The sequence below is a fragment of the Anomaloglossus baeobatrachus genome, chromosome 3 (assembly GCF_048569485.1).
Source record: "Anomaloglossus baeobatrachus isolate aAnoBae1 chromosome 3, aAnoBae1.hap1, whole genome shotgun sequence".
Classification (NCBI taxonomy): domain Eukaryota; kingdom Metazoa; phylum Chordata; class Amphibia; order Anura; family Aromobatidae; genus Anomaloglossus; species Anomaloglossus baeobatrachus.
In genome coordinates, this window is record NC_134355.1 from 701,862,652 (window position 1) to 701,876,895 (window position 14,244).

Here is a 14,244-nt window from a genome sequence, read left to right on the forward strand (position 1 = left end):
TTGCCAATGCTCTTGTCACCTTTTACCAATGATTTATGGTGTTCTTCCATGGTTCCGGATCATAACAGTGACCTGAGCTAACATCAATAGGTCAGCCCAGGTCACTGCAGGAGATGACGAGTGCTGCTGTCAGGAGGATAGCGAGGTACATTACCTGCGGTGATCGCTGCACTCCTGATAGCAGAGCTGTCACTGCAGGGCATAACAAGTGCTGCTGTCAGGAGGACAGCGAGGTACATTACCTGCGGTCTTCGCTGCACTCCTGATAGCAAAGCTGTCACTGAGTTCAATGGCCTCCGCCTTCACAACCAAGTATCGCGGGTGCCTGTGACGTCACCGCTAGTGACAGTCTCGGGTCGGCAGCGAGAGGAGATGTGACAAGCGGCGGCCATGGAAGACAGTGACAGCGCTGACATAGGGAGGGCAGGACTTCATCACCGCAGGTAAGGAACTTCACTAACCTCCTGACGGCAGCGCTTGTCATCCCCGCGGCTGCTGTCACTGCAGTGTGGGCAGCTGCAGACACCATACAGTGCGGGCAGCTGTGGACACTGCTGAGCGGGCAGCCACGGGGCTGGGGCTGGAGCGGGACACAGACTGCAGTGGCATCCGATGAAAGTCACACGGAAGTGCTTCTGTCTGGCTTTTTGGGGACTTTTGCACACATAGCCAGGGTAAATATCGGGTTACTAAGCAAAGCGCTTTGCTTGGATACCTGATATTTACCCTGGTTACCAGCTTACCACAGGCTGCCAGCGATGGCTCCCTGCACACATAGCTGTAAAAACACCACGCTTTTGGTGATCGAACCGTTCTCAAACGTAAGTCGAACTGCCAAACTTTTAGCAAATCATTCGAGTTCTTCGAACGACTCGAACATCCCCCACCCCAAAATCACTCAAACATGAAATTGGCGAACCTTGAACCTCGCTCATCTCTACACATAACCAGCAAAACACACAAATGTAACAGGCAACAGAGTCTCACCCTTCTGCTGGCTCACCAAGGATTAGAATGTCCGTGCCTCAGAGCTTCCAGGGCTACTTACTCCAATCCAGCAGCACCCCGCTTTCGGCGGGCACCCACCGAGAATGGAATAACGCCAGATTTAGGAAGCTGGCTGAGGACTGCAAAGTCTGTAGCCAGGTGACCAAATTGTCCCAACCTGGGTTTCTTCATTAACTAGTCTCTAGTATGATGATATGATATAATCCTAGCAGCTAGAGTCGAAATTCCTAGACTGTGGTTATGGTCTCCAATCGGAATCGGAGTCCCTAGATTGAAGCCATGTAGCCAAGTGATCCTCTAGTCGGAGCAAAAGTCCCTAGACCGAGTCCACAAGGCATCCTGGTTCTGAACCCCTAGCCAGCTCCTAAGAGCTTAGACTGGATCATACAACATCCATCAACCTCTGGTGACTCCAAGAAGTCCCCTTTCATAGCCAGAGCCTTCCCTTAGGATATACTGTGCCCTTATCGGATTGGTTGTACAAGGTTGCTTCTCTTATTGGATGAATTTCAAGCTGCATGGATAATGTTCATTTAAATGATGTGGACAGAAAGACTGAGGATATTTACATGTAGTCTGCAAGTCACAGACTAGACAATGGCCACTGAGGTAAGTACATTAGATTAGCAATACACAACTACATTACAATGAGTGCTCAGAAGGGTCTGGCAGAAACAATAGTTTAGCAGGCATGAGTTACCACCCATAAGAACAATACATCTGGCTAATGTAAGAAATTTAACCCACGACACACATTGAAAAAGTCTGTGTCGTCACAACATTGTCTGTCACATTTTCTCAGTTATCAAGAATTTATTAGCAGCCAACTGGAGAGAAGAAAGAATACCATCTATTTCAGAAGTTACGGACAGGGTTTCAGCTCATAATTTATATGAGTATAATATTGCGTTAAAAGAAAAAAACTATCAAACATATAAAATTGACTTAGTTCTTTGACATTCTGTAAATAATCTAAATGTAAAATGTTATTTCCGAATGTGTTTATTTACTGTGCTAAATGAATATAAAAGTTTAAAATCTTGCTTGACTTTGAAACTTAACAAATTGCCTCAGCGTCTTCCTCCTTTCCTTTCTCCTCCCCCTCTATATTCCCTCCCCCCCTTCCCTTCCCACCTCCCCTCTAATTCCCCTTCTTTCATCCCCTTTTGGCTTAAGCTGGGTTCACACTAAGCGACAGCGACGTCGCTGTTATGTCACCATTTTCTGTGACGTAACAGCGACCTTGTAAGTCGCTGTTATGATCGCTGCTTAGCTGTCAAACACAGTAGCCGAAGCAGCGATCATAACGACACGCATCGCTGTGCTGCAACATGTGCAGAGAGCAGGGAGCCGCGTACACTGCTTAGCGCTGGCTCCCTGCACTCCTAGCTACAGTACACATCGAGTTAATTACCCGTTGTGTACTGCAGCCACATGTGCAGAGAGCAGGGAGCCGCGCACACTGCTTAGCGCTGGCTCCTTGTTCTCCTAGCTACAGTACACATCAGGTTAATTACCCGATGTGTACTGCAGCTACATGTGCAGAGAGCAGGAGCCAGCGCTGGCAGCGTGAGAGCGGCGGAGGCTGGTAACGAAGGTAAATATCGGGTAACCACCTTGGTTACCCGATGTTTACCTTGGTTACAGCTTACCGCAGGCTGTCAGACGCCGGCTTCTGTTCCTTGCACATTCAGGATTGTTGCTCTCTCGCTGTCACACACAGCGATGTGTGCTTATCAGCGGGAGAGCAACAATAAAAAAACGAACCACGGCTGTGTGTAACAAGCAGCGATCTCACAGCAGGGGCCAGATCCAGTGTGACACACACAGCGAGATCGCTAATGAGGTCACTGCTGCGTCACAAAAACCGTGACTCAGCAGCGATCTCAGCAGCGATCTCGCTGTGTGTGAAGCACCCCTTACCCTTTCTTCCCTTCCTCTTCCCCTTCTTTGTTCTTTCAACAACATTTTTAAGAATGCATTTTAAATACTTCAATTACCCCTTCCCTGTTATTGTAAACCCCTTAAAATGTAATAAAGTATACAAAAATACTTAAAGGCAATCCAATGCTCCTCTAGGAATATAAATATGAAAATATTCTCTTCAGAGAGAAAGAGGACAGGAACGCTAACGCCACCTATTGGATGTAGCAATTCTAAAAGTCAATATCACCCCTATACTGGGCCTTGCCACATGGCTTGGGACATAAAGCCAAACCAGTAACTCCATTAGCAGACACAATAATAATCAACAGTAATGATCACAGCCGGCATTTTATCTGTAACTAGGTCACAATCCTCCGAGCTCCTCTGTATCATAAAGTCACACAGACGCTGCAGATGTTGCAGAAATGTCTTGGAATGGTCCATTTTTCTGAATGCTGCTCCCACTTCCAGAAATCATGAGCTTTACACCCACAAACCCACTCACATCTTCAGTTACAAAACCTTCTACTACAAATCTATGAATATTTCCTCCTCCGCTCCTGATTCCATGTTGTGTCTTTAGTGAGCGCTATCCTAGCTGATGTCTAATGACTTAACAATTGTTTCATAAAAACTGTACATGTCTTCCTTTTAGCAATGATCTGTAGAGACAGCCTGCTGGGGCTTTTGTCTGATATCTAATTTATTTTGGAAACCAAAAGTAAACATGTCTACATGTTAAAGGGGTATTCCGAACTTAAGTATTTCTCAATTATTTACTACATGTGGTGCCTGTTATGCTAGCAGGTGTAGACCCACTGAGTCATGCCCTCCAGAGTAAGTTCAGTCTATGGAAAAGTGCCTACTGGGTTCTCACCAGAGCTTCTGATGGTGAGAATGAACTTCACTGCTGGTAGACACCAAGTACCGCTCCAGGGCAGTCTCTGATATTTCAGCAGCTGACCAAAAGGTTAGGGATACAGGTACAAAGGGCAAGCAGTACAGAGCGGGTAGTGGAGGCTGACCAGATGGAGTACATTAAGAAAACAAGCTGGACGAAAAGGTAGGAAGACAGGCATAACGGATACAGGTACTGGAGACGGACTGGCAAAACAGCTTCTGATTCAGGACACATGCAGGACAGGTTTGGGTACACAGAGGGTCAGGATGAGTCAGAAACTAAGACAACATGCAAACAAAAGACTGGAGTACTGACAGGATCAGACTAACCAGAAACCTAATTGCTCTGGCACCTTCCTATATGGGAAGGTACCTTAATGGGGTGGTTCACCCATATTTATTTACTAGATCGATATTATGTTGAGAAACAATGTTTCTCTCAAATACCTCATGTTGGCAATAGTGCCTGTGAGCGGCACTATTGCGAACCGCTCTTCCCCATTGCTTGACCCCCAGGCTCCGTGACCTCGGGGATCCGGTGATGTCACGTCAACTTCGTGTTAACCTGACATCACTGCTGCCGGCTGCAGTCTCTGTGAGTGATTGGCTGTGGGTGGCGTTTCACCGCTCATCAGAGCCCAGCGTGCCAGCTCATCATCTCCCTGCTCCCTCCTATGCCACAGCAGAGCGCTGCAAGCAGGAGACACGCTGGGCTGTGACAAACGGTGAAACGCCACCCACAGCCCAATGACTCCCAGAGACTTGGGCTGACCTCGATGATGTCTCGTGATCAGGAAGCTGACGTGACATCAACGGATCCCCGAGGTCATGGAGCTCGGGGGTCAAACGATGGGGAAGAGCGGACTGCAATAGCACCGCTCACAGGCACTATTGCTAACATAAGGTATTTGTTTTTCAACACAATTTCGATGTAGCATATAATAAACATGGGTGAACCACTTCTTTAAATACCCAGTGCCTCTCAGCACAAGGCTGGAGAGCACTTTCTGAAAGAAAGGACATTGCCAAGAGAACTGCGCAATGTGCACAGGACTTGGAGCATGAGTACCTCAACGTCGCTGCTGAGGAGAGGAGGCAGAACAATGCAGGGATGTCGGTGTTCCGGTATCCTAACCCCCTTCCTCAACAGGCCCGAAGGGAATTTCATTAGGAAAAAAGAGAGTGAAAATTCTCCCTGGGTTCCTACCATTTCTCTTCAGAACCAAATGCCTTTCAGTAAACTAGGAAAAGGGTCTTTCCTTTTGAAAGAGAGGAAGGAGACGCGCTGAGTAGTACCCGGTAACAGGGAAAGTTAATATTGACCCGAAGCTGCTTACCTCTGAGGGTTGTGCACCCGTGCACAACCTCGGTTAGTGTGATTAGAAGCAGACGGAGTCCCACTGAAGTCCGGAGCTGTGTGCAGTCAAAGGGAGTCACGTGGAGTCAAACCTTCCAGAGGGATAGCAAGAACGTGAACAACCCAGTGATTAGAATCACAAAGCCGTGATAAGATATGAGCTGCCCAGTAACGCAGCAGCCAGGGAGGGAAAACTGACAGGGATCAGGGAAATTAAGGGGATTCACTTTTTTGTTTTCCCTGTATCCTATATATCCTGCTCCTTAGCGCTCCTATTTGACCGTTTTACTTTTATCTCCAAGGCTCTTTCCTTTGACCTTCATTGCCAGGATGTTCTTCACTTCAAATATCTTCAGAGCAGACAGGCATGGGAGTGGAGCAAGGATCCCTGCAGAAGCGGCTTATGACGACTGGCTTGAGAAGTAATCCATGGAAGGATTTGGGCACGCGTAAAAAGGCAGGAAGCTTCAATTTGTATGACAATACGTTGTTCCGCCTGATGACATCAAAAGGACAAATGAAGCATGGACCCAACTTGCAAAATGGTACCTTGAGACAAACATATTTCGAGGAGAGCCATGCCTTGTCCACAGAATGGAAATGAGGTGAATCTCTGTGCATCTTGTCAGCATGTTCCTTCATCCCTTCGGTCGATTTCTAAGGAGAAGTTTTAGTGTGGTTGCAAATTTTAGAGAAATCCCTAGTGAGAGTGTCGGCTGCAGGGATATCAGGAGTTGTCACAGGAAGAGGTATGTTAGGCTGTTGACCATAGACAACGAAGAAAGATTACTTCATGGAGGCCTTGCTCACGTGATTGTAGTACGAGAATTCTGCCAAGTCAACAACTTAGCCCAGTCATCGTGCTGCGCATTCATGAAATGCCGCAGACAAGTTGTAAGAATCTGGTAGACCCCCTGTTGAGGAGGGCCTTTCAATCAAATACTTAATTAACCTCCTGACATAGGGGATTGTGGGAAGTGTGTCGATTTGCCTTACATAAGTCAGTATCAGAGATGGCCCGAGATTACATCATAGACCTGCCCATCAGTATCACTGCAGATCTGCCCAGATGATATCATAGACCTGCCCATCAGCATCACCGCAGATCCGCCCAGATGACATCATAGACCTGCCCATCAGCATCACCGCAGATCTGCCCATATAACATCATAGACCTGACCTGACATTACCTCTATACTAACCAAAATTCCACAATGTCTGTCTGCTATTTCATCATTCTTCTCTGGGCGATTCCTAAAGCTTAACATGGACAAAACAGAGTTCATTGTCTTACCTCCTCCTCACTCATTTCCTCCAACAAGCCTTTCCATCAAACTTGATGGTTGCTCACTCTCCCCAGTCTCACAAGCTAGTTGCCTTGGAGTAACCCTTGACTCTGCTCTATCCTTCAAGCCACAAATCCAAGCCCTCTTCACCTCATGCAGACTACAACTCAAAAATATCTCCCGCATCCGTGCTTTCCTTAACCAAGAATCAGCAAAAACATTAGTGCATGCCCTCATCATCTCCCGCCTCGACTACTGCAACCTCCTGCTCTCTGGCCTCCCTTCCAACACTCTTGCACCCCTCCAATCTATCCTAAACTCTGCTGTCTGCTTAATCCACCTCTCCCCTCGCTATTCCCCAGCCTCGCCACTCTGCCAATCCCTTCACTGGCTTCCCAACGCCCAACGACTGCAGTTCAAAACATTAACCATAACATACAAAGCCATCCACAACCTGTCTCCTCCTTACATCTATGAACTAGTCTCCTGGTACCTACCTGCATGCAACCTCAGATCCTCACAAGATCTCCTTCTCTACTCCTCTCTTATCTCCTCTTCCCACAACCGTGTACAAGATTTCTCCCGTGCCTCCCCCATACTCTGGAACACTCTACCTCAGCATATCAGACTCTCCCCTACAGTGGAAAGCTTCAAGAGGAATCTCAAGACCCATCTCTTCCAACAAGCCTACAAGCTACAATAACTCTCAGTCCAGTACACCACCGCGCAACCAGCTCTGCCCTCACTGATTGTACCATCACCCATTCCCTGTAGACTCTGAGCTCTCGTGGGCAGGGTCCTCTCTCCTCCTATACCAGTCTGTTTTGTACTGTTAATGATTGTTGTACATATACCCTCTTTCACTTGTAAAGCGCCATGGAATAAATGGCGCTATAATAATAAATAATAATAATAATAGACCTGCCCATCAGCATCACTGCAGATCCGCCCAGATGACATCATAGACCTGCCCATGAGCATCACCACAGATCTGCCCAGATGACATCATGGACTTGCCCATCAGCATCACAGCAGATCTGCCCAGATGACATCATAGACCTGCCCATGAGCATCACCGCAGATCTGCCCAAATGACATCATAGACTTGCCCATCAGCATCACCACAGATCTGCCCATTGGTTAACCCATGAACTGTCCCACTAAATGGGCACATTCCAACATATCCACGTCCCTAGCCTATATAAGATGCCGCATGTTTTTTCTCTGTCTCTTTTCTCTCGGCGCCATTACTGTGATCAAGAAGAGATTTCACATCCAACTGTGTGTGTCTGATGTTATTTCCTTACGCATGCATTTGATCCAACACCAATTAGAATCAGGAGCAGGCAACAGAACTGCTTAAGAGTTCACCCTAACATTTTTGGCATACGGATACTATATTTATCTCTCTTTCTCGTGTGCCTCACTCCTATAGCTTCAAACACAGCACTGGATGTGTTACAAAAACACAAGGAAGTACGCTTGTTTCCTTACCTCTGTTTATAATTCCTCACATGCTATAACTCCTGCTCACTGCCCCCTCCTTTTCCTGTTCCTTCTAGCAGCCCTGTAACACGAGCAGTCCGATCCTAATGACCTACACTCAGCACTCAAGGGTCTGAGTCCTTCCCTAGGGCACAGGCTGGTGATCGCCACACCGTAGGTCTCCGGTGTTCTACCCGCTCTCCGGAGTAGCGGCCAACCACCTTTCACCAAGTGTCTCCTGAGCCACAGGTAAATCAGCATATACAGTGTACATGAAGCTTACTGTGATCCAGGGAAGGTTGATCAGGCCTAGTTGTTGGGCGACCCTTGGTTACTTCGGGTGCAGCCCCCGTGTTCAGAGCTGAGAGCTGACGCACCCTTTCGGTGCCCCACGTTGGACAGGCGCCAAGCTGTTGAGGCGAGACACAAAGGATCTCTCAAGGTCTGATTGCCCTTTTAGATTATCTGGAATGTCATGTGTGCACACAGGAAGAAATAAACTGTAAACGGTTAATAGTCTCCTCTCTTGACGGACTTGAGATTCTGCTTGATTTATTGTTCACAGAACCTTTTATAGTTCTAGGGAAGAAAAGGGTGTAGAAAAAATATAGTCCAATCAAATATCGCAGCTCAGGGTGTGAAGCAACTTGCATCATCTCTACTGGATTGGTTGGTCCAAACATCAAGTGTTCTCCATGTCCTTATCATCTTAGGCGTTGTCCAGGATGCAGGTACCATCTTTGAGTTACATAAGCTAACATATTGTATTAAGGAAAATCACTGAATATATAAATATATGTGTTAATAGAAAACAAAAACATTTATAAATATGTATGTTAGGCTACATCAACTAGACTATGTGTCTGGGTCTGTGAAATGGCTGAATTAAGTATTTTAGGTTACTTAATTCTGACCCCTAACACATACACCGTGTGCAGAATTATTAGGCAAGTTGTACTTTAAAGGATTTTTTTATTATTGATCAACAACTATGTTCTTAATCAACCTAAAAGACTCATAAATATCAAAGCTTAATATTTTTGGCAGTTGGAGTGGGTTTGTTTTTAGATTTGGCTATCTTAGGAGGATTCTGTTTGTGCAGTAACTATTACTGTGCAGAATTATTAGGCAACTTAATAAAAACCAAATATATTCCCATCTCACTTGTTTATTTTCACTAGGAAAGCCAATAAAACTGCACAAAATTTAGAAATAAACATTTCTGACATGCAAAAACAAAACCCCAAAAAATTTGTGACCAATATAGCCACCTTTCTTTATGATGACACTCAACAGCCTACCATCCATAGATTCTGTCATTGCTTGATCTGTTTACGATCAATATTGCGTGCAGCAGCCACCACAGCCTCCAGACACTGTTCCCAGACGTGTACTGTTTTCCCTCCCTGTAGAGCTCACATTTTATGAGGCACCACAGGTTCTCTATGGGGTTCAGATCAGATGAATAAGGGGGCCATGTCATTTATTTGTCATCTTTTAGACCTTTACTGGTCAGTCACACTGTGGAGTAGTTGGATGCATGTGATGGAGCATTGTCCTGCATGAAAATCATGTTTTTCTTGAATGATACTGACTTTTTCCTGCACCACTGCTTGAAGAAGTTGTCTTCCAGAAACTGGCAGTAGGTCTGGGAGTTGAGCTTCACTCCATCCTCGACCCGAAAAGGTCCCACAAGTTCATCTTTGATAAATCCCAGCCCATACCAGTACCCCACCTCCACCTTGCTGGCGTTTAAGTCTGAGTGGAGCTCTCTGCCCTTTACTGATCAGCCTCTGGCCCATCCATCTGGCCCATCAAGAGTCACTCTCATTTCTTCAGTCCATAAAACCTTTGAAAAATCAGTCTTAAGATATTTCTTGGCCTAGTCTTGACATTGTATCTTATGTTTCTTGTTCAAAGGTGGTCGTTTTTCAGCCTATGTTACCTTGGCCATGTCCCTGAGTATGGCACACCTTGTGCTTTTTGATACTCCAGTACTGTTGCAGCTCTGAAATATGGCCAAACTGGTGGCAAATGGCATCTTGGCAGCTTCACGCTTGAGTTTCCTCAATTCATGGGCAGTTATTTTGCACCTTTTCTGCCCAACACGCTTCTTGTGACCCTGTTGGCCATTTGCCATGAAACGCTTGATTGTTTTGGTGATCACGCTTTAAAAGTTTGGCAATTTCAAGACTGCTGCATCCCTCTGCAAGACATCTTACAATTTTGAACTTTTTGGAGCCCGTCAAATCTCTCTTCTGACCCATTTTGCCAAAGGAAAGGAAGTTGCCTAATAATTAAGCACACCTTATATAGGGTGTTGATGTCTTACACCACAGCCCTCCTCATTACAGAGATGCACATCACCTCATTTACTTAATTGGTAGTTGGCTCTACAGCTTAGAGTAGGACAACATGTATAAAAAGTATCATGGGATCAAAATACTCATTTGCCTAATAATTGTGTACATAGTTACATACATGTTTTAATTATCCTTATGTCCACAATTATTGTCCCCAGAGGATCCATGTCACAGATGACACCAGGTAAATGTAATTTAGGTGCTTGGCAGCTTCAGTTTATGCAATAGAAAAGTTTAATGTTAACAAAGAACATTATTGACTTGTAAAAAAATATTTTAGCATTATTTTCTTTGTAAAACATTTTTTCATTTTAGACATCAAAACAGCTTCACCTGTGTGTGACTGCTCTGATGAGTATTAAGTTTGTCTTTGCTAATAAAGCATTTTCCACATTCAGAGCATGAATACGGCTTCTCTACTGTGTAACTTCTCCGATGTTTAACCTCAAATGACTTGTGTAAAGAAACATTTTCCACACTCTGATCGTGAACTTTCTTATGTCTGAGAAGACTTGATTCATATATAAAACATATCCCACATTCGCTACATGTAAATGGCTTCTGTCCAGTGTGATCTCTTTGATGATCACTTAGCAGAGCTTCAGTATTAAACCGTTTCCCACATTCTAAACATGAATATGTCTTTTTTTCTGTGTGCGTTTTCACATGTGTTACAAGATGAGATATTATAATAAAACATTTACCACATTCTGAACATGAATACGGCTTTTCTCCTGTGTGATTTCTCTCATGTCTTATAAAGCCTGATTTAGATGCAAAACGTTTCTGACATACTGAACATGAATATGGCTTCTCTCCTGTGTGAATTCTTTGATGCGTAATTAGACTTGCACTATGTTTAAAAACTTTATGACATTTTAAACATGAATACGGCTTCTCTCCTGTGTGAACTCTATGATGTCTAATCAGACTTGCCTTATGTTTAAAAACTTTATGACATTCTGAACATGAGTACGGCTTTTCTCCTGTGTGAATATTCTCATGTTTAATAAGCCTTGATTTATCTATAAAACGTTTCTTACATTCTGAACATGAATATGGCTTCTCTCCTGTGTGAATATTCTCATGTTTAATAAGCCCTGATTTATCTACAAAACCTTTCTGACATACTGAACATGAATACGGCTTTTTCCCTGTGTGAATTCTCTCATGTTTTATAATGCTTGATTTAGCTACAAAACTTTTCTGACATACTGAACATGAATATGGCTTCTCTCCTGTGTGAATTCTATGATGTATAATCAGACTTTCTTTATGTTTAAAAGCTTTATGACATTCTGAACATGAATACGGCTTTTTCCCTGTGTGAATTCTCTCATGTTTTATAATGCCTGATTTAGCTACAAAACTTTTCTTACATTCTGAACATGAATATGGCTTTTCTCCTGTGTGAATATTCTCATGTTTAATAAGCCCTGATTTATCTACAAAACTTTTCTTACATTCTGAACATGAATACGGCTTTTCTCCTGTGTGAATTCTATGATGTATAATCAGATTTGCTTTATGTTTAAAAACTTTATGACATTCTGAACATGAATATGGCTTCTCTCCTGTGTGAATATTCTCATGTTTAATAAGCCCTGATTTATCTACAAAACTTTTCTGACATTCTGAACATGAATACGGCTTTTCTCCTGTGTGAATTCTATGATGTATAATCAGACTTGCTTTATGTTTAAAAACTTTATGACATTCTGAACATGAATACGGCTTCTCTCCTGTGTGAACTCTTTGATGTATAATCAGACTTGCATTATATTTAAAAACTTTATGACATTTTAAACATGAATACGGCTTCTCTCCTGTGTGAATTCTATGATGTTTAATCAAACTTCCTTTATGTTTAAAAACTTTATGACATTCTGAACATGAATATGGCTTTTCTCCTGTGTGAATTCTATGATGTGCAATGAGATATGACTTTAACTTAAAACATTTCCCACATTCTGAACATGAGTACGGCTTCTCTCTTGTGTGATTTCTCTTGCATTTAACAGAATCTTCTCGATGTACATTAAGGGTAGTGAGGTTTTCTCCTGAGGACTGACACAGGTTATCTTCATCTTTTACATTACATTCTAACGATAACATCACATTTCCCCCAGAACGATCACTTGCATTTTCTGTTGGAGATAAAAATTGATCATTTTTTTTTAAATCAGTTTCAACAAATTTAGAAACATTTCTATTAATACATCAAGATACCCACACTATGAAAGAGTAACTGTATTTAAACTCAAAAGTAAGGCTAAGTTCACACTTCTGACCATGATGACAGTAAATTCAGTTCTAGTGGCCAGAACGATCAGCTGATCGCCCGGCTGTGAACGGTCAGCTGATCGCCAGGCGGGCGGCTTTTTTTTACAATCAGCAGATCGCCTGGTGGCCGGCTGTGAATAATCACCTGATCACCTGGTGGCCGGCTGTGAATGATCAGCTGATCGACCGGCTGTGAACGATCAGCTGATCGACCGGCGGCTGGCTATGAACGATCAGCTAATCGTTAACAAAAGCCGGGCAATCAGCTGATCGTTCACAGCTGTCCGCCGGGTGATCAGCTGATTGTGTTATTTTACTGTTTTACCGGAGGCCGGATTTTGTGAACAAACAACGTATATTTTTTTTGCAGCATCAGTCACATCAGTTGTGCCACTCTCTGCAACGCATCCATTACATCAGTCACACAACTGATTGTAACTGATGCAAAACAACGCAAGTGTGAACTTAGCCTTAATGTCATTCAGAAGCTTACAAGTAAGTTATGCCATTACATTTTTTTTTATTTAAAATGTCATGGTTAATTAAATAGAACATCACTACATATATAAAAAATATAGTAAATAAATTAACCATACAAAAACATCAAAGAAGCACAACAAAATAAACTTGTTGACATAAAAAGCAGAGAAAATAAACCTTGTATAACTGCCCTTGATAAACAAGCGCTAGCCAGGCCTGCAAAAATGTCAGTTTATCAGAGCTAGTGCTTCAGCTTCCCCTGTAATCACTAGAATCAAAATTACCTGTAGGGAAAACTTCATTCCACTGCAAATAAAGCCCTATCCACCAACAGGCGGGTATCAGGCTATACTTTACTAGCCGGTTCCAGCCAGCTAACGATTGGCACGCCCGTGTGGTAATGAGAAAGGGGAAGGGGGCGGAGCCGCATATGGTGATGTGTGGGGGGCGGGATTAGCGAGTAATCACAACGGCTCATATATAGTTATTATATATATATATATATATATATATATATATATATATATATATATATATATATATATATACACACACACACATATATACTAGCTGTAGTACCCGGGCGTTGCCCGGGATAGTAACTGTCTCTGTCTCTCACCCAGTCTCTGTCTGTGTGTCGCTGTCTGTCTCTCTGTCTGTCTCTTTCCTAGTCTGTCTGTGTCTATGTCTCTGTCTGTCTGTTTCTCTCTCTGTCTGTATTTGTGTCCAAGCCGCGCCAATGACTAGCCGATCATGAAGATTGTAGATTAATGTTGCTTTTATTATCCAGATTTGATGTTTCTTGCCAGTCTGTCCTGAGGAAGGGAGCTGTGTCTTCCGAAACGCGTTGACCTGTGCATTGAATAAAAGCAACATTAATCTACAATCTTCATGATCGGCTAGTCATTGGCACGGCTTGGACACCCTATTCTACTACTCTCTGTTATCTGCCAATTTGGGGACCGCTGCCGTGGCTTGGAGTAACTTACATGCTGTTATAGGAGTCGTGACTTTCGCAACCCCTATAGGTGAATAATACCACCCCTCTTCATCCCCCCTTGCTACCGGGGTAAGACCCTATTGCGCTTCTTTTTCCACAGTTTATCTTCTGTCTGTATTTGTATCAGTCTATCTGCCTTCATCTCTGTATCTGTCT

At 43.7% G+C, this 14,244-nt stretch overlaps 1 protein-coding gene across 1 annotated transcript in view; it reads right to left on the reverse strand.

The window, feature by feature from the left end:
- Nucleotides 1-10,541: 10,541 nt before the first annotated feature.
- The window catches only part of LOC142297116 (uncharacterized), a 133,785-nt gene continuing 130,082 nt past the window's right edge, over nt 10,542-14,244 (reverse strand). Inside the window, exon 7 of the mRNA XM_075341384.1 lies at nt 10,542-12,472. Coding sequence (XP_075197499.1) covers nt 10,644-12,472 — 1,829 coding nt within the window. The 3' untranslated portion in view covers nt 10,542-10,643. The remainder of the gene's footprint in view (nt 12,473-14,244) is intronic.